Here is a 21,812-nt window from a genome sequence, read left to right as displayed (position 1 = left end):
CCCCATCACTAGACAGACACCAACTTCCAGAAGCAAATTCCTCGTGTGTGTGTGTGTGTGTGTGTGTGTACAAACTTGGCCAATAAACATGTTTCTGATTCTGGTTCTGATTCTGAAATTGTACCTTGAATATCAAGCTGCATTACCAGATTGATCCACCAGGTGGCGCCAATTCCCACTTAAACAGTGTGAAACGAAAGACTCAGGCAGGTAATTATTTAATTTCCTTCTGAACACGCAGTTCACACATTATTGACCGTGTTTTGTATAACGACACAAACTTTTTATTAGTACTGTTTGTGTTTTTAAGTTGGCAGGACAACAACAACAACAACAACGATAAAAAAGACAAACAGTGCATGCTAACTGCAGCAGCATAGGAACCGTGCAGGGCCGCTGAGTGAGAGCGGAAGCAGCACACCGGTTACTAGCGGGAAATGAGGCGTTGTTTTCCTTCCTAACTGTATTCCGACAATTCCTTCCTCCTGTGTTCGGATTGGATAGTAGTTTTGTATCCTGCTCTCCGATTGGATAATTAACTGTCAATCGGCGGAGACGTATGAGTTAATAGCCAGTCCTCTGTCAGGGGGCGGGACTCATGAGAATACGGGTAGAGCGGAAGAAGGCTGGCGTGAGGAGCGGCCGGTGAACTCCACAACTCACACCGAGTCTGAAACAGGAGAGAGAGAGAGAGAGGGAGGGAGAGAGGGAGAGAGAGAGGGAGAAGTCGTATTGCTCTCCAGATTGGGAATGTGTGGATTATTTGTAGACTGTGTGAGGAGAAGTTGAGAAGCTGTGCGGTTTAAATCTCGCTGCGGCGGCGGTGGAGATTAACGGTGATAACCGGAGCGGACGGATCGCGTGTGAAGCGGAGAAGGAGCGCGTGGCGCTGCAGGAATGACGGGGAAGTCGGTGAAGGATGTTGACCGGTATCAGGCGGTGCTGTCATCACTGCTCACACTGGACGAAAACAAGTTCTGCGCTGACTGTCGAGCTAAAGGTGAAGCTCCATCACCATCACATCCACCACCCACTATCACCATCACACCCACTATCACACCTACTATCACCATCACACCCACCATCACACCCACTATCACCATCACACCCACCATCACACCCACCATCACACCCACCATCACACCCACTATCACACCCACTATCACCATCACACCCACCATCACACCCACCATCACACCCACCATCACACCCACCATCACACCCACTATCACACCCACCATCACACCCACTATTACCATCACACCCACTATCACACCCACTATTACCATCACACCCACTATCACACCCACTATCACTATCACACCCACCATCACCCCCACCATCACCCCTACCATCACACCCACTATCACCACCACACCCACCACCACACCCACTACCACACCCACTACCACACCCACTATCACCATCGCACCCACTATCACATCCACCATCGCACCCACTTTCACCATCACATCCACTATCACACCCACTTTCACCATCACATCCACTATCACACCCACTATCACCATCACACCCACCATCACACCCACCATCACACCCACCATCACACCCACCATCACACCCACTATCACACCCACCATCACACCCACTATTACCATCACACCCACTATCACACCCACTATTACCATCACACCCACTATCACACCCACTATTACCATCACACCCACTATCACACCCACTATTACCATCACACCCACTATCACACCCACTATCACTATCACACCCACCATCACACCCACCATCACCCCTACCATCACACCCACTATCACCATCACACCCACCATCACATCCACTATCACCATCACACCCACCATCACTATCACCATCACATCCACCATCGCATCCATCATCGCACCAACTATCACCACCACACCCACTACCACACCCACTACCACACCCACTACCACACCCACTACCACACCCACTATCACCATCGCACCCACTATCACATCCACCATCGCACCCACTATCACATCCACCATCGCACCCACTTTCACCATCACATCCACTATCACACCCACTTTCACCATCACATCCACTATCACACCCACTATCACCATCACACCCACTATCACCATCACACCCACCATCACACCCACTATCACACCCACTATCACCATCACACCCACCATCACACCCACCATCACACCCACCATCACACCCACCATCACACCCACCATCACACCCACTATTACCATCACACCCACTATCACACCCACTATTACCATCACACCCACTATCACACCCACTATCACTATCACACCCACCATCACCCCCACCATCACCCCTACCATCACACCCACTATCACCACCACACCCACCACCACACCCACTACCACACCCACTACCACACCCACTATCACCATCGCACCCACTATCACATCCACCATCGCACCCACTTTCACCATCACATCCACTATCACACCCACTTTCACCATCACATCCACTATCACACCCACTTTCACCATCACATCCACTATCACACCCACTTTCACCATCACATCCACTATCACACCCACTATCACCATCACATCCACTATCGCATCCACTATTGCATCCACTATCACAATCACATCCACTATCGCATCCACTATTGCATCCACTATCACAATCGCATCCACTATTGCATCCATTATCACAATCGCATCCACTATCACACCCACTTCCACCATCACATCCACTATCACCATCACATCCACCATCACACCCACTATCACCATCACATCCACCATCACATCCATCATCGCACCCACTATCACCATCACATCCATCATCGCACCCACTATCACCATCACATCCATCATCGCACCCACTATCACCATCACATCCATCATCGCACCCACTATCACCATCACATCCATCATCGCACCCACTATCACCATCACATCCATCATCGCACCCACTATCACCATCACATCCATCATCGCACCCACTATCACCATCACATCCATCATCGCACCCACTATCACCATCACATCCATCATCGCACCCACTATCACCATCACATCCACCATCGCACCCACTATCACCATCACATCCACTATCACACCCACTTTCACCATCACATCCACTATCACACCCACTATCACCATCACATCCACCATCGCATCCACTATCACAATCACATCCACTATCGCATCCACAATCGCATCCACTATCACAATCACATCCACAATCACATCCACTATCACAATCGCATCCACTATTGCATTCACTATCACAATCGCATCCACTATTGCATTCACTATCACAATCGCATCCACTATTGCATTCACTATCACAATCGCATCCACTATTGCATCCACTATCACTATCGCATCCACTATTGCATCCACTATCACTATCGCATCCACTATTGCATCCACTATCACTATCGCATCCACTATTGCATCCACTATCACTATCGCATCCACTATTGCATCCACTATCACTATCGCATCCACTATTGCATCCACTATCACTATCGCATCCACTATTGCATCCACTATCACTATCGCATCCACTATTGCATCCACTATCACTATCGCATCCACTATTGCATCCACTATCACTATTGCATCCACTATCACTATCGCATCCACTATTGCATCCACTATCACTATCGCATCCACTATTGCATCCACTATCACTATCGCATCCACTATTGCATCCACTATCACTATTGCATCCACTATCACTATCGCATCCACTATTGCATCCACTATCACTATCGCATCCACTATTGCATCCACTATCACTATCGCATCCACTATCACTATCGCATCCACTATTGCATCCACTATCACTATTGCATCCACTATTGCATCCACTATCACTAACGCATCCACTATCGCATCCACTATCTCAGTCGCATCCACAGTCGCATCCACAGTCGCATCCACAGTCGCATCCACTATCACAATCGCATCCACTACCACTATCGCATCCACTATCACATCCACTATCACAATCGCATCCACCACTACCACTATCGCATCCACTATCACATCCACTATCACAATCGCATCCACCACTACCACTATCGCATCCACTATCACCATCCCTATCACCATCCCATTCACCATCCCATTCACCATCCCATTCACCATCCCTATCACCATCCCATTCACCATCCCATTCACTATCCCATTCACTATCACCATCATCCCATTCACTATCACCATCATCCCATTCACCATCACTATCACCATCATCCCATTCACCATCACTATCACCCCATTCACCATCCCTATCACTATCACCATCACTATCACCATCCCATTCACTCTCATTCACTATCACCATTCCATTCACGATCACCATCACATTCACCATCACATCCACTATCCCATCCACATTCACCATCACGTCCACCTTCACCATCCCATCCACGTCCACCATCACGTCCACATCCATATTCACTATCACATTCACCATCCCATCCACATTCACCAAAACATTCACATCCATATTCACCATCACATTCACTATCACAATCACGTTCACCATCACATCCACATTCACCATCACGTTCACATTCACAATCACCATTCCATTCACATCCACCATCACATCCACAATCACCATCACATCCACCATCCCAACGGCATCCACAATCACATTCACGTCTATATCCACGTCCACAATCACCATCACACCCACAATCACCATCACATTCATATCCACGTCCACAATCACCATCACATTCATATCCACATCTACAATCACATTCATGTCCACTTTCACGTCCACAATCCCATTCACGTCCACAATCGCCACATCCGCAATCGCCACGTCCACAATCACATTCATGTCCACTTTCACGTCCACAATCGCCGCCACTTTCACGTCCACAATCGCATTCATGTCCATATCCACAATCATCACCACATCCATATCCATGTCCACAATCACATTCATGTCCACTTTTACGTCCACAATCCCATTCACGTCCACAATCACCACATCCACGTCCGCAATCGCCATGTCCACAATCGCCGCCACATCCACGTCCACAATCGCTGCCACATCCATGTCCATATCCACAGTCGCCATCACATCCATATCCATGTCTACAATCACATTCACGTCCACAATCACATTCACGTCCATATCCACAATCACCATCGCATCCATATCCATGTCCACAATCACATTCATGTCCACAATCACATTCACGTCCATATCCACATTTTCATCCACAGTCACGATCACATTCACAATCGCCATCACGGTCACATCCACAATCACATCCACTTGACTTTGTAAGGCTTCGTTAATGAAGCCTTACAAAGTCAAGTGGATGTGATTGTGGATGTGACCGTGATGGCGATTGTGAATGTGATCGTGACTGTGGATGAAAATGTGGATATGGACGTGAATGTAGGCCTTTGTGGTGAACTTGGGTGACAGAACCAGAATGAACCCCTTTGTCATTGCATGTTAACATGCAATGAAATTTGCTGTCTCTCTTAAAACAGAGGAAAAATCGTTCCCCATTCACTCTCATCAGTCCATTCACCCACATGCCCACACATTAAAAGAAGCTGCCAGTGGAATGAATAATAGCTATAAAAATACGCACAGAATATAAAATAATTTAAAGTGACTTTTATGTAGTTATTGCAAGTTAGTGTATTATGATTGCACTTGAGGTAAAATTGTTGTGGAGGAGTGTGAGTTCAGTTCACTGAGAGCTGTTGGGTAGAAGCTGTTCCTGAGTCTGGAAATATAGCCTAAGCCTTTAAAGTGAATGTTACGCCCCCCCCCCCCCCCCCGAACAAAGTAACAATCATGTTGATTGACCATGTGTTTTTGAACCATAGCTGATCCAAAAGGCCATAAATTAATAGAAAATCAATAAGATCAGCCAATTTTCGAGACTGAACTGGAAGATCCTGAAGCGGTGCGTGACGTTGTGTAACAATCCAGGTATCAGTTTCATTCCTGTGCGCAGCAGTGGTTAGACCAGTCTCGATATGGAATCACGTTTTGGAGAGAATTCTGATAGTGACTGGGATTCTTATATGTCGGATGAAGGGGCAGATGATTATCAAGTATATTCCAGAGTAGACGGTTCTCTTTTCGAGCCCCCAAGATGAGAAACAGATGCCAGTTCACTCAGTTCACGACAGTCCCGCTCACCGCCGATAGCGCACCACCAGCCAGAGAGAACTGGAAACGCAGATTGGTTTGTGGATTTTTATTCTAAGCTGGCCGCTGCAAAATATCAGGAAAATATTTACATGTACCTCGATAAATGCAGAAATATAAACTTTATTCACTTATTCAGTGTCATTACTGAAAGAAAATATGAAGTGGGTGGTAATGGAGGAATCGACGAACTGTCAGATCAAATGTCATTTATTAAATAAATGGGTTTCTCTTTGCTCCAGTAATTCTCATGTGGTCATTCTGGTGGTGATGACCGCCTGATGAATCGGATTTATTATTAGTAGGCGACGTGAAATCTGCCCTCTTCGTTTGCACGAACCTCACCCACTGTCGCTTTAGATTATGGTTATTTCTCGGAAATTTCTGAACTGAATGTCCTGTTGTATATGGATTTGAGTATCCAAACACAACTCGGCACTTTCACGTCGTTATTTTTGTAACGTTCCAACAACGATATCCAATTTCAGCGAGTAAACCAGCACGGAGTCAGATGAACCGAAATGACCCAGATACCCGGGGATCTACACATGACGTCACGTGAGATTAGCCCTGGGCAAGGCTGCTTTTTTCCGGGATCCGGACGCCGCGATTTATGGATTAGTTTTGTGCTTGATGATAAATAATTTATATTATTTTTCCCCCCTGCTTTATTAATTCACTTTGGTTGTTACTAATGATGTGTATTTGCATCTGGAGCATCTTCCAGATGTCAGGAGTGAGAACAGATGATGAGAGAGAGATGTGTATTGTCCTTAATGATGTAGGCTCTGGTGAAGTAGTGAGATCTGTAGATGTCCTCTAGGGTGGGCAGGGAGTCGGATGATTTATTTATTTATTGTGCCGTATGAATAACCCATTTATTTGACGAACAGCAGCAGTTGAATCTTTTCCGTCAAGATCCCTGTTTAGTCTTTTGCTTGTTTTTCGTTTGTTTTGTTTCAGAGCTTCCTAAGAGCTATCCATTAGTGTTCAGGACACTAACGACAAAATGTCCTTCAACATTTTTTATTTTTTTATTGTATTCGTCCAATTAAATGCTTTGTTGAACGCATATGTCCCACCCTGGTGAGTGGGTCTAGGTCTTGGTCTTCAAAAGCAGTTCATTGTCCTACGTCATCTTTTTGTCTTTCACGATGGTCACCGTGTCAAATTAGTGCCATGAGTTCTTGAGGAGACTGGCAACGCTACAGTTTGACCCCAACCAATCGTTGTGTGTTGTCAGGGAGGAGGGTCAAGAAATTGTCAGTCATGGCTATCGAGTAGCGCTGTCGCCTCACAACAAGAAGGTCCTGGGTTCGATCCCCGTGGCCGGCGAGGGCCTTTCTGTGCGGAATTTGCATGTTGTCCGCGTGGGTTTCCTCCGGGTGCTCCGGTTTCCCCCACAGTCCAAAGACATGCAGGTTAGGTTAACTGGTGACTCTAAATTGACCGTAGGTGTGAATGTGAGTGTGAATGGTTGTCTGTGTCTATGTGTCAGCCCTGTGATGACCTGGCGACTTGTCCAGGGTGTACCCCGCCTTTCGCCCGTAGTCAGCTGGGATAGGCTCCAGCTTGCCTGCGACCCTGTAGAACAGGATAAAGCGGCTACAGATAATGAGATGAGATGGCTATCGAGGAACTGGTTGGAGGAGTCTGTCAAAGCAGACGAGAAAATACAAAAGTTCTGACATGCTAGACTTTTCATCAGGGCGTCTTGGGGTGTCCCAGATGCCACATCGCTGTTCTTCGATTAGATCACGCTACAAGGTCTGTCCGTCGTTCCTGATGTTCATATTTGGGCCAAATGCTGGGAATCGTGCCAAAATCAGACTGAATTCTTGTAATCTGATCCTGGCATTAGCAGTCAACGTGATGTGTTTTTGGCTGTGCATCTTTTCACACACCATTCCTTCTTCTAACTGGCCCTTGGTCGAAAGAAACGATTGGAGGTTATTCATTTGTAAAACGGTGGAATTTGTGCAAGTTGGTGTTTTCGATAGCGAGACATCTTGCTGCCTCGGACGGTTTAAGAGTTTCTATGCTCCCCAAGCTTCCTTATCACTTAAAAGTAAGATTTTCTCAAGGAGCTTAAGATTTTCATTATCGTTACCGTTCAGACGTACGAGACGCATCTCTGTGACGACCCTGCGGCTCTCCATCGGCACCGGTGAATGTTTTCTTCGGCCCAAACGCTTACAGTATAATTCTAAAAAACACAGCTGATAAGGTAGATACACTATATTGCCAAAAGTATTTGCTCACCCATCCAAATTATCGGAATCAGGTGTTCCAATCACTTCCATGGCCACAGGTGTATAAAATCAAGCACCTCGGCATGCAGACTGTTTTTACAGTTTGGAACTGGCCCCTTCCTCTTCCAACATGACTGTGCACAAAGCAAGGTCCATAAAGACATGGATGACAGAGTCTGGTGTGGATGAACTTGACTGGCTCAACTCGATAGAACACCTTTGGGATGAATTAGAGCGGAGACTGAGAGCCAGGCCGTCTCGTCCAACATCAGTGTGTGACCTCACAAATGCGCTTCTGGAAGAATGGTTAAAAATTCCTATAAACACACTCCTAAACCTTGTGGACAGCCTTCCCAGAAGAGTTGAAGCTGTTCTAGCTGCAAAGGGTGGACCGACGTCATATTAAACCCTATGGATTAGGAATGGGATGTCACTTAAGCTCATGTGAGTCAAGGCAGGTGAGCGAATACTTTTGGCAATATAGCGCAAGTGTGAATGAAGGCGGCAGTGAAAATGCTCTTGTTGAACACTTGGCTGTTCTCTATAGGGGTGTTCACACGGCAACTTTTACTCCGGTGTAGCACCGGGGCTGCCCCGGTAGAGCGTTCACACGGTGCAAAGTTATAGCGGTGTAGCCCCTGAAAGCTGCTTAAACCGGTGCAAATCTAAGCCTGCTCGGGAGGTGGTTTAAGAAATTTACTCCGGAGTAAATGCTAGTTTGCGGGGCAGCACCGATATAAAATGGGCCGTCTGAACGCTACAGGGGTAGACTCGCTACGCGTGAGGAGAGTTGATTACATACGGGCATTGCATAATTTGCATCCTGGTATTTTGCGCTTCCGAAATGGCGAATAACAACAACAACAACAACAGAACTGCGTGTCTTCATCCACGTTGTTTTCCCGGCGCTTGGTGATGCCATGACAACCGTCCACATGGCCATGAACGACACGAAGTCGTCGATTTGTTGCTGAATGAATTGTAGAATGCGTTGTTTTCGTGCTCTCTTGTACTTGCGCAACCTTTCCTTTCTCTCTTTTACCCTTTTATGGTGTCTGATAGACCACAACGTAGAACGTTTGTCTGGAGAAGTATAAACCATGGTTTTTCGATATATCGATCGGTATTATATATATCAGTCACAAACAAGGCGGGAAAAGGAAGTAAATTTTCACGCATGCGCATATTTCATTTCCGCATTATTACTATCGTATAGCACGGTCGCAAAAACTGACGCGTGAACGCAAGTGGGGCTGCACCGGTGCTAACACGCTTCTCTCTAGTAAGCAGGTTTGTGACGTGTGAACGCTCCACAAAATTTACACCGGTGTAAGATATATCGCAACAAAATACATCGGTGCAGCATCGATGCAAAGACGTGCCGTGTGAACACCCCTTATATTTAGCTCGGTGATTTGTGACACCTCACCGAATCCAGGGACGCATGTTGGCCGAAACGAATCTGACATAATCGCAAAAGAAGCATTTTTTTTTTTCCGAAATTTGTGATTTTTGTTTTTTTTTTCCATCATGTGCAAGTTGAGATCTTGAAGAATGCAATCAGTATTTCAGATAATGGATTGTTTTGTTGGAAAAGCATACATTTTTTGTTGCAAATTCTCGTTTTTGTCAGGACTGTAGCCTGCTGGGGGGTGTGGGTAAATTACCATATGGGCCATTCACATGATGATTTAAGTCTTTTGTTTTTTTTTTTGCGAATCAGTTGTATGATACGAGCTGAGCGCATGGCTACTTAGCTGCATACAGGCATGTAATTTCACTATGGAATGAGCAAGTTAAACAGAGCGCAGAGGAGCAAACACTGCGAAGCAAACAGACACACGGTATTTACATCGGAGCTAACCATTTCTAGCAAAAAAAAAAACAACCAAAAGGAAGCTAGGATTACATTCCATCGGAGGCATTGGTGTGTGCAATGCACCGTTTCTCTTTCTGATGGGGTAAGTTTATTAATCTAAGGCTGTGTGGTTATTTTTGCATGTAACGGAGAGTGTTGTGGTTTGGTTAAGCCTAGGTCACAACCGTACGTACAATTTTTTGGCCGTGCGATTTTTGGCGTTTCCCAAATCGCTGCTTTTTTTTTTTTTTTTTTGTTCATGGAGAAAGACGTGTGTTGGCCGTAAGTTTGTCTTGCAACCTGAAAAAAACGTAAGCGCCCGTAGAGTTTGTTTGACATGACAAAGAACCTCTGCGGCCGGTCTGCGGCTCGAAAATCAGCACATCACACGCGCGCTCTTGTGCGTTTCACACGCGCCCTCCGTACGTTTCTTGCGTTTTTTTGCATGTAGACCGGCCGTAGGAGCGCGTACTGTACGGCCGGTTGTGACCGAGGCTTTACATGAAACTAGTGTTGTGTTTGTTGTGTTAGTTGTGTCATCATCGTGCTATCTTTCTTTCTTACAGTGTGAGTAATTTTTCAACCACAAAACGTTAAAGTATACTTTAGGACTTATTTTTGTACTTCATAATTGTGTTGGGCATACTTTGCATGGAAGGAAAATTGACGTGGTGATCTTTGTTTACATGAAAGTAGTATCGTGCTAGCTCGTAGGGGGTAGGGCTTTCCTTAATGTCATGCAAATGAGCACCATTATGTGCCCGCCCTGCACCAAGAGTAGCTGAGATGGAAAACTTTGAGGGCGATTTTCTCCCTTTTCTGTTTTAAGAAGTATACACTTTCAAAAGGCCACACATTCTTCAAATATTGTCAGATCTCCACATGGAAGGCATCATTGGAAAGCTTAGAAACTGTACTTTCTGAATCTGTCAATAACTCAAAATGCCCCCGGGCCGACATGTGTCCCTGGATTCTGGATTTGGGCGCATGTTTATAATATACACGTTGTAATTGCATAAGTATTCACCCTCATTTCAATATTGTAGCAGCTCGTGATTATATAATCCAAATTAAGTCCATTCGTGGGAAAGCTCGGGGGGATATTTATGCACGGCACTGCACCTCGTCACTTTTTTTTTTTTAATTGCTACATTGCATCTTCTCCGGTCACATGCCCACATCCTGTTTGTTTATCGTTGAGAAGCATTGTTCTGCAACAGCCCTGTTTTTCCTCTTACACTCAGGAGCTTTGTTGTCAGTCTGATGTAATCTGCTCAGGCCGGGCCAAGCAAAGTCCTCTGTTGACCTGCGGGTAGAGCTGTGCCCTGTGCTGACTCTGATCCAGAACACTGTCTGTACAAAAGTAGCTGCTGATGACACGGGCACTTGTGCACACAGTGTTCCAGATGTATCTGTCCTTCAGAAACACTACACCGAGTAGCTGCAGTCAGGAAACCAGTTTAGACAAGTCTCAGCTGTAATGACTTCAGTTCCGTGCGATTTTGTTGTGCAACTGAGGAGTGTGTGATATTTGGCTCCTCATCAGGACTCGGAGCATCTGGGTTCAGTCATCTGTCGTGAACTATCTGTTAATCATCATACTAATCACTCATGCACAAACTTTCATATACAGTATAGAGTCAAGCAAAGGAAATTGTACCCGATTGAACAAAGTATTTTTTTAGTAATCTGTTAAAGGAGATACACAGAACCTTTATTTTTAAATAAATTTCTGAGTGGATAGTATCTCTAGCCTGGCTAACACGACTTCAGAGCTCTCCGAGCATTTGGTCTGGCCAAGCTATTAAGCCAAACCGTTTCCCAGAGCCCGTGGTTGACCCGCCTCCCTGAAATGCCTCAGTTTGCTACTGGTCGAAGCCAGAAAAGGCTGTGACGAAGCTTAAACCAATCACATCACTCTTTCCTCTGACGTATGTGACGCGACGGGGCTAACTGGTAGATTAAACTCTTACCGAAGCCGGTCGGGAGCAAGGCGAAAACATCCTTCCTTTCAATAAATACCTCCAGGGCTGCTCTTTGCTCCGTTTTCAATAAGAACTTCCCGTTGAATGCTTTCAATACAGCATCTACCGCTGTGTCAAAGGCTTGCCGCTGCTCCATGTTCATGATGTGAATGAAGCGCTTCCGGCATAGATTCTGTAAACAATCTATGGCTTCCGGTCGCAGTTCTACTACGTCACTGCCTTGAACACGCCTCTACCCAGGGCCGTTGGAGATGCTCAAAGTTGATTGGTTCCCGATTTTTCGGGAGCTTGGAAATGCTGTAGATAGCCTGCCTGGCCAGACTAAGCTCGGAACAGGCCCTCGTGTTGCGTCACGCTTAGGATGGGCGGGCCCAGGCTATAGTATCTCCACCCTTGGCTCTTGTATGCTGCACAATTGGGAATAAAAAATATATTTTTTTGAGAGTTAAAATCGACCGCAAAGTTGGCATTCGAGCTGCCCCGCCGAGCCAGCCAGCCCTGAGTGCATGACGTCACTGCGGGAACCGGTGCTATTGACCCTTCCCACTCACGTGACCTTCGTAAACGCGACCGCCATTTTGGACATGAAGTGGACTTCGGTTCGAATCGGTTTGAATGCGAGGAAGATGACTGCTTAAGGCCAATTTATGCTGACAACCCAGTCCTCGCAGACGGTGTCGCAGACAGTGTCTGCGTAGCCCCCCCCCCACCTTCGCAGACGCTCTGCGTGCACCTCCCAAAAATTGTGACCACCGCAGAAGCCTCGCAGACAAGAGGGCTCTGATTGGTCCACTCTACCCGCTGTACACGCACTTCCGCTTCCCTAATTTCCCGGTTTGTTTTGTTTTCACGACTGGCATTTTTAAAAACACGAGCGAAGATGGAGCAGCATGAAGAGCGGTTGATCGAGGAAGTGAAGAAGTACGGACATCTATACGACTCCAGTTCTAGTCATTATAAAAAAGTTCTAGTCATTATAAGTAACCGGAGGATAAACACTCCATTAACCACACCCACCAACTACTCCTAGCGACTTCTCGCCCCCTTGCGTTGTGGCGGTGAATAACATCGCGCATGCCTATTCCCCCGCTCAACAATAAATTACAACTGTCTGCGAAAAGCTATCTGCGAAAGCCTTGTCGCACAAGCATGCAGAGGCCTTTAGACTGCAACAGTAATACCTAAGACACACATTTAAGTATCCGTCGTAAAGACGTGAAACTCGTCGAGTGACGAGTGTGTTCATTGATAAGCTAACACAATCTAAAAGTAGACATACCATCACACTGCCCTGGCGCTGTGTACAGTTTACCTTCTACGGTTTGTGCACTCACTATTTGCCATTACTTTCTCCAACCGTTGTTACAGATTACAGGGAACGGCCTGGATTTAAGAGACAAATACATGTTCCTCTTGTTTTGAACACTTATTTGTAGGACATTACTTCTGATCTGTCCTACAGTCTACCAACAGCAGAGGAACACAATGTTAGCTAATGTCGTTAGCTAATAGCTACTACAGAAAAACAGAGGTTACAATGGGTTATTTTAACCTATTTGGTTACACACTCGCCGCCACAGAATGTTAACAGCAATGTAATGCCTTTTCTGGCTAATTTTATTCGTCTTACCTCCAACAAAGTGGAGGTAAGACGCAAGCGTTGGTATGCCGAGGGCTGCCAATCTTTCCTGTTAATGGCCGCTATCCATCTTCTCCGTCGGTCAGCATCTGTCGGGATCCGATAAAATGATAAATCTTGCCTTGTGTGTTGATGGTTACTACATCCAGGTGCACAACAATATAATGGCATGATGGAAGTCTTGCTGAAAGTAAAAACTTTCTTTGATGGCTATATTCCTTTCGATGCTTCGCCGTCGTTCCTTGTTGTTGGCTGTGGTAGACTACTGGTAGTTCATGTCCAAAATGGCAGCCGCATTTGTCGTGACGTCACGTGGGATGGGTCAATAGACCAAAGCCAGACTCGGCAGGTGAGAGTGGTTGCAGTGGCCTTTTCATTCGGATTTATTGGCGGTTCTTTGGATTCCTCAGATAGTAATACATCTGACTGCCAAAGTCCTTCCTGCACCATGTGGCGCATAGGGCGGCGCCGATCTCCGTTTCCGTAAGTAACCACAAGAGTTTGACTCCCCACTCTCATCTGTATCGCAGCGTGCCTTGCCAGATGGCAGTAGGTACCATTTTTATGGCGGTCTTTTGGTATGACCCGACCATGAGTAGAACTTGCGGTCTCCCGATCGAGAGGCGGACACGCTAACCGCTAGGCCAACTCGCGGTGATGCATATGAAATTGGAATGTGTGTACATGCTACTGCTATACACGTAGAACCGTATGAGTTCGAACCATCGGAAAGTGAATCCGATAAAGCCGTCTAGAGAATCGGATGCGACTCTCAAAACAGGATAGGCGTTATAACTTGTACAGCATGCATTTTCACTGATAAAACGCTAATGAGAAGTCGCCTTTGAAACGTCGACGTGTTTGCTTTTGTGTCGTGACTCATGCATACATTGTGAACGGTTTGAACATCTTTAATGCCGCTACGATTGAGGAGGCTTCATTTGGAGAACGTTTTTGTTGAGACCTGAATGAGTCTGCTGAACCCGTGTTGGACACGGATTGTCTCGTTACAGAACAAACTCCTTCCTCGTGGACGAAAACAGTTACAAAGCCCCGACACTGGGAAGCGCGAAAGTTCTGTCCAAGAATGAAAAAGAGATTTGCAAACATTGATACCAGTAATAGTTTTGCTCTTTGTAGTTTTGGAACTGGAGGGTGAGAAGTTTTAAAAAAAAGTGAGTGCGGGGTGCTGGTTCAGTTTGGGTCCATGAGAGACTGCTTTCATGAAAAACTCTTGAGTAGCATGCTATAGATGCACAATGGTGTAACATAGGGAAAAAAATTAAATTCAGGTTTTGATTTTATGTACTGAAATAACTATTAGGCACACTTTTTACAATATCTATATAAATTAGTTGTTTTTACTAGGGCTGTAACGATATGTGTATCGAAATCGAAATCGCGATACGCAGAGCCACGATCCGTATCGCGATGCAAGAAGGCAGAATCGCGGTACACCCTTTCAAACTTCTCCTCAGCCCAAAAACAGAGGCGCTTCCAAACTTCAATTTATGAATACTTTACTTTTTATTGAAATTACATTTTAAACTTACTTAAATTACTTTTATTTTTTTATATCTATTAGTAAGTCGTTTTTTCGCCGACCTGCGACAATCTTCTGCGAGTCACGCAACGTCCACACTCGCCACTGGCAAAGCATTCATTTCTTTTAAGCGGTCGCCATTCTGGTTGCGACGCGGGGAGCGAATCTGTAAACAAGCAGCTCATTGGCTGGCTAGGTGTGCCACAAGCCAATCACAATCACTTGACCAGAAAGGCATGCAGTGTTGCCAGATTGGGCGGGTTTAGGTGCTTTTTGGCTGGTTTTGAACATATTTTGGGGTGGAAAACCTTAGCAATATCTGGCAACACTGAAGGCATGTCTGCTTGGGCGGAAGCCTTCTGCGGCAGTTACATTTTGACACGCGAGCAATGTTTCACCATAAAAATTCCGTAATTTCCATCTGTTTTCCGCGATCACAGAAAATCATTGGCCCTATGAGAGTGAGACAGTGAGAGAGCCACCCCAAAAAAATCTTAACAGATTTACACGATTTGGAAAAATGACTTTTTCAGAACCGAAAAAAACAGAGCTTCCGGCTCAACAGTATTATTTTGAGAAATAAAACAGTCTTTGGATATACATTTGTTCATTTTTGCATACATATTAGTCATTCTCTGCAGTGGTCTGAATTATTTGTTATTAAATAGTTAATGTAAGTAGTCAAATTTACTACTTTTAAAAAAAACATTTAAAAAAAATCATGGGCGTATCGAATCGTGGGTCAAAAATCGCGATACGAATCGAATCGTGAGTTGGGTGTATTGTTACAGCCCTAGTTTTTACCCATTTTAACCTTGAAATCAGCATTTTAATGATTACCCATAATGCATTGTTTATCGCGCTAAAACAAGCAAAAACGTCATAAGACAGTGGAAATACTACCTTTACGTGGAGTCCTTCTCGATCGCACGTGCCTAGAAGCGTACCTTCTAGAACATTCCTGGGTGGTCGCGGACTGTCACGTAGGCTAGTTCAATTGTGAAACTCGCTAGGATGGAGTATTTTCGCGAGTTTAGTGGCAAACTTTTGCGCCGCAATTTCTCTATTCTCGAAATTTGTAACCTGAAACCCTACAAGAAATGTTTCATAATGTTTGGGATTTTGAAAAATGCTTCTAGCAAGTTTATTTCACTGTATTTTTCCATGAAACTTGGCATAAATCATCCTTAAGTGATGAGCGTGACATTGTTATTTTGGTCTGGGTCACGGAGTTTGTTGGAAGCGGGAGAAATGAGAGTTTCTCAACTACAGCAGCACTTCTCACCATAGACGGCTGGCGTGTTTCACAGCATTTGGGATTTACTAAATCGACTAAATCTCTAGATCTACTGAAGCTACGAGGATATAAACCACCAGGATTCTAATTTACTGGGTGAGAAGTATTATATATATTTTTGAAAGGTTTATTCGCGCTACAAGTCCATGAAAGTTGGAATAGTTCGTGAGGGGGTTAGTTAGCTTTTGGTAGCGTGACGCGCACAACAAGCAAAAGAAAAAACAAATTTTCTTCCGAATTTCCTTGCTTTATCAAAATTATTTTTTGATACATTAAAAGACTGTGTTTATAATATTTAAGCGGTTTTTTTTTTAATACAGAATATTTGATCAAAACTTTCCAAACAGCATTCAAAGTGATTTTTCACGGGTGTAAATGTCACGCGTGACGTCCATAATTACGTTAAATTTTAAGAACTAAAATTCTGTTAAAAATTCTAGATTTGTGCTATCATTCTGGGATTTTGCTGAATAATACTTTAGGGAGTTCTCTTACAATGCTGAAAATTCAATGAGTGTTGGTGAAATTCTAGAAAAGTTATTTACATTTTAACACGCCTGATAGCGATTGTGCTCACACAGCGTGCTACTCATATCTTGCAGTATAATGGTAGAGGAAACACTGTAGAACGTTTGGGCCCGAGCAAAGTTTTCATTAGATTAGCTACACTACTGTTCAAAAGTATGGGGTCACCCAGACAATTTTGTGTTTTCCATGAAAAGTCACACTTTTATTTCCCACCATAAGTTGTAAAATGAATAGAAAATATAGTCGAGACATTTTTCTGGCCATTTTGAGCATTTAATCGACCCCACAAATGTGATGCTCCAGAAACTCAATCTGCTCAAAGGAAGGTCAGTTTTATAGCTTCTCTAAAGAGCTCAACTGTTTTCAGCTGTGCTAACATGATTGTACAAGGGTTTTCTAATCATCCATTAGCCTTCTGAGGCAATGAGCAAACCCATTGTACCATTAAGCTGGGCATACACTGTGCGATTTTTGGCCCGATTTTCACTCGTGCGACTATTTTGGAGATCAGGCCGAGTTTTGGCTCAATCGTGCGTCTCGGATCGTGTAGTATACATGGGGTAACGACAAGCGATTAACACCTCACGACCTCCTCCCGATCGATCGGATGAAAATCAAACCTGTTTGAAATCCTGGTCGCCCATCGTGAGGCTATCGCACTGTTGAAGCAGTGTCACGAGCCGATTTACCTCAACCTGTCACATTACACATGCGCGAACACAGATACGGAAGAGAAAACAAACTATCAGTGCGTTTACATGCACATCCAAATCGAGCTGCTGTCGGTAATCGAGCTAAGGGTCCCAGCAGGGGTGCCAGAGAAATCCAATCCTACATGCACACAAGGAAATCGAGCTATTGTGTGAGGTACATTGTGCACCCGAGGCACAGGTGGCGCTACACGCCCCATCGTGTTGGTACACTTCCGGTTGTCGTCATGAAGAAGAGGAGTGATTTCCACTTTACATTCACACCACATGTCATTGCCACCTGTTGGCTACAAACTGTCCTGCGCAGACCACTGTTTTGTAAGACAACTTATTTTGCACAATTGTATATGTTTCTAAAGTCCATTTTTTGCTTATATCTTTAATAAACACACAAAAAGTTCAATTGTTTTTTTTGTCTTGTTCCTCCTGACCTCTTCTGCTGCTCGCTACTGCTACTGTTGTCATGCCGACCGAGGCTGTTGTGTTTCCCGCTTGTGGTCTCGTCACTTCCGGAAGGGAAGTAAGTAGCTCGACTACGTAGCTCGATAGGGTTTACATGCACTAAGTAGCTTGGCTACAATCGCATAATCTAGGTCACGTAGCTCGATTACGAGAAATCCAGTTCGTTTCGATTTCAGCCGAGCTAAGGTGTTTCCATGGCATTTATCGAGCTACGGCAGAAATTCGATTTGCTCTATGTGCATGTAAACACACTGACTGAGCAGCACTTCCGGTCTCCTCTTCTTCTTTTTCACATTGCAGTTCCGGATACAAGAATCCGACGAGTCGTGTATGGAAGTACAGTGTGAGCAGTCAGATCGCATCCGAGCATCGGATCGTATAGTGTGAGAACAGGAATCGTAAGCTGCGTGCTGTTTACCCCTGCGATTCACTCGTACAGTGTGAAGGCCTCTGCATGCTCTTGCGACAAGGCTTTCGCAGATAGCTTTTCGCAGACAGTTGTAATTTATTGTTGAGCGGGGAGTAATAGGCGTGCGCGATGTTATTCACCGGCACAACGCAAGGGGGCGCAAAGTCTCTAGGAGTAGTTGGTGGGTGTGGTTAGTGGAGTGTTTATCCTCCGGTTACTTATAATGACTAGAACTTTTTTTTTTAAATAATGACTAGAACTGGAGTCGTATAGATGTCCGTACTTCCTCAATCAACCGCTCTTCGTGCTGCTCCATCTTCGCTCGTGTTTTTAAAAATGCCGGTCGTGAAAACAAACCAAACCGGGAAAGTAGGGAAGCGGAAGTGCGTGTACAGCGGATGTAGAGTGGACCAATCAGAGCCCTCTTGTCTGCGGCGCTGTCTGCGAGGCTTCTGCGGTGGTCACAATTTTTGGGAGGTGCGCGCAGAGCGTCTGTGAAGGTGGGGGGCTACGCAGACACTGTCTGCGACGCTATCTGCGAGGACTGGGTTGTCAGCATAAATTGGCCTTCAGCAGCAGCTGAATACCGCGATTGAAAAAATCGCACAGTGTATGCCCAGCTTTAGAACACTGGAGTGAGAGTTGCTGGAAATGGGCCTCTATACACCTATGGAGATATTGCACCAAAAACCAGACATTTGCAGCTAGAATAGTCATTTAGCACATTAGCAATGTATAGAGTGGATTTCTGATTAGTTTAAAGTGATCTTCATTGAAAAGAACAGTGCTTTTCTTTCAAAAATAAGCACATTTCAAAGTGACCCCAAACTTTTGAGCGGTAGTGTAGTTCACCATGACACTTGACCCATTAGACTACATGTAATATGTAATAGAGCTGATCACTGGTTCTTTCTCTCTGTCTTCCTCTTGATATAAATATGTAATTAATTATTAATCACGTTTCCATAAACTGAAGACGTTCTACAACTGACTGTGGGTGAAGGGGTGTGTGTGTGGGTGGAGGTGTGTGTGTGTGTGGCTTGCTTGAAAGATTTCTTTCACAGTTCACAGCATGTACCTCTCCATGCAAGTCCAGATGTGCACAAGGTTTGGCTGATCTGTATTTGCACATTTTTAGCTCAACCATAAAGAAAGAAAAACAACCTGCTGTCACCTGAAATTTTTGTACATATGTATGGTGGAAGATGTAGACAGAGTTACTTTTGCCCTCGTTGTACGTTGCGCTGAATAAGCACCTGGTAAATGCCATGTAATGAATGAATCTTAAAGGAGATGCGCAGAGTTTTTATTTTTAAATAAATTTGAGTGGATAGTATCTCCGTCCTTGACTCTTGTATGCTGCATAAATGGGAATAAAATGTATATATTTTTTTCTGAGAGTTAAAATCGACCGCAAAGTTGGCATTGGAGCTGCCCCGCTGAGCCAGCCAGCCGAGTGCGTGACGTCACTGCGGGAACCGGTTTTAAGGCCGAGGCCTTTGACAGCTATAGACCAAAGTCATATAAATAAAAATTTATGGTGAAAGTAAGAAATACCGTCACCGACTCGCTCAAACTAAGACTGATTTGACTTCATTGATTGTGGGTTGACTCTCATTAAAACAGGATGGGTGTTATAACTTATGCAACATACATGTACATGCATGCATTTTCACTGATAAAACGTAAAAGGCTAATTAAATAATCAGATGAACTGAGACAATCACATTCTGAAGCAAATTAAATAATCTCATACCGGTAACTTAAACACACAATACAAGTTACATGGATTCATCTAAATGCAGGTCAACAACGAGTGTTGTTGTTTTGTATCCAAATGAGAGTCGGAGCTTACCCGTCTGTGTTCTCGCTTCTTGAAGGCCGATCTTGTGGCTGATTCTTTTGAAACAATCTGACTTTCAGTTGTTCGTTCACTTCTTCCATGTAAGGGCGAGATATTGCTGCTAAGGCATGCATATCCAGCAGAGAAATCAGACGGCTGGTCCACTCATTCTCCATTTTCTCTATACTGAGTACTCCGCCATTACTGCTCAGCTCAGGCAATTACTAAAACCCAGGACAGGACGTCACCGGTTTTAGCAACAACCGCGGGGAGGTCACTGCCCGAGCGAGAATATGTCACGTCCCGTTCCGTCCCAGGTTTTACTAACAACCCTCGGCTCATGCTCTGGGAGAACTGGTGCAACTGAACTCACTTTCCCTTTTCTTATAGTTTTCTTTTCCTTTAATTGTTGGTACTGCACCCTCTTTCAATACGGGCTTATAGCGAACGCTCCTCAACAGATCAGAGGTCTCGTACGAGTCTTCAGTAAAATGTGCAGAACAGAGGAGAGACCACTTCATAGGGGAACGGCCTCCAAATATTGAGGTTAGCTGCGAATAACTAATAAGCAGTCCCGGACAAAACACGGATTGCCCTTTGGCAAGGCATAGCACCCAGAAGCCACCCTGCCAGGGTTACGGTGAATCAGCAGAAGAGTCTACAGGGGTGTTCACACGGCAACTTTTACTCCGGTGTAGCACCGGGGCTGCCCCGGTAGAGCATTCACACGGTACAAAGTTATAGCGGTGTAGCCCCCTGAAAGCTGCTTAAACCGGTGCAAATCTAACCCTGCTCAGGAGGTGGTTTAAGAAATTTACTCCGGAGTAAATGCTAGTTTGCGGGGCAGCACCGATATAAAATGGGACGTCTGAACGCTACAAGGGTAGACTCGCTACGCGTGACGAGAGTTGATTACATACGGGCATTGCATAATTTGCATCCTGGTATTTTGCGCTTCCAAAATGGCGAATATCAACAACAGAACTGCGTGTCTTCCAGTGTTGCCAGATTGGGCGGTTTTAAGTGCATTTTGGCGGATTTGAACATATTTTGGGCTGGAAAACGTCAGCAGTATCTGGCAACACTGGTGTCTTCATCCACGTTGTTTTCCCGGCGCTTGGTGATGCCATGAC

General features: G+C 45.0%; 1 protein-coding gene across 1 annotated transcript in view; it reads left to right on the top strand.

Annotated features, from left to right (window-relative positions):
• Nucleotides 1-603: 603 nt before the first annotated feature.
• smap2 (small ArfGAP2) overlaps nucleotides 604-21,812 on the top strand; it is a 69,847-nt gene continuing 48,638 nt past the window's right edge. The window contains exon 1 of the mRNA XM_060904729.1: nucleotides 604-1,000. Within this exon, the coding sequence (XP_060760712.1) occupies nucleotides 898-1,000 (103 nt within the window). The 5' untranslated portion in view covers nucleotides 604-897. The remainder of the gene's footprint in view (nucleotides 1,001-21,812) is intronic.

Source organism: Neoarius graeffei, chromosome 22 (assembly GCF_027579695.1).
Source record: "Neoarius graeffei isolate fNeoGra1 chromosome 22, fNeoGra1.pri, whole genome shotgun sequence".
Classification (NCBI taxonomy): domain Eukaryota; kingdom Metazoa; phylum Chordata; class Actinopteri; order Siluriformes; family Ariidae; genus Neoarius; species Neoarius graeffei.
The sequence above is the reverse complement of the archived record's forward strand: the minus strand, read 5'-3'. Positions and strand labels throughout refer to the sequence as shown.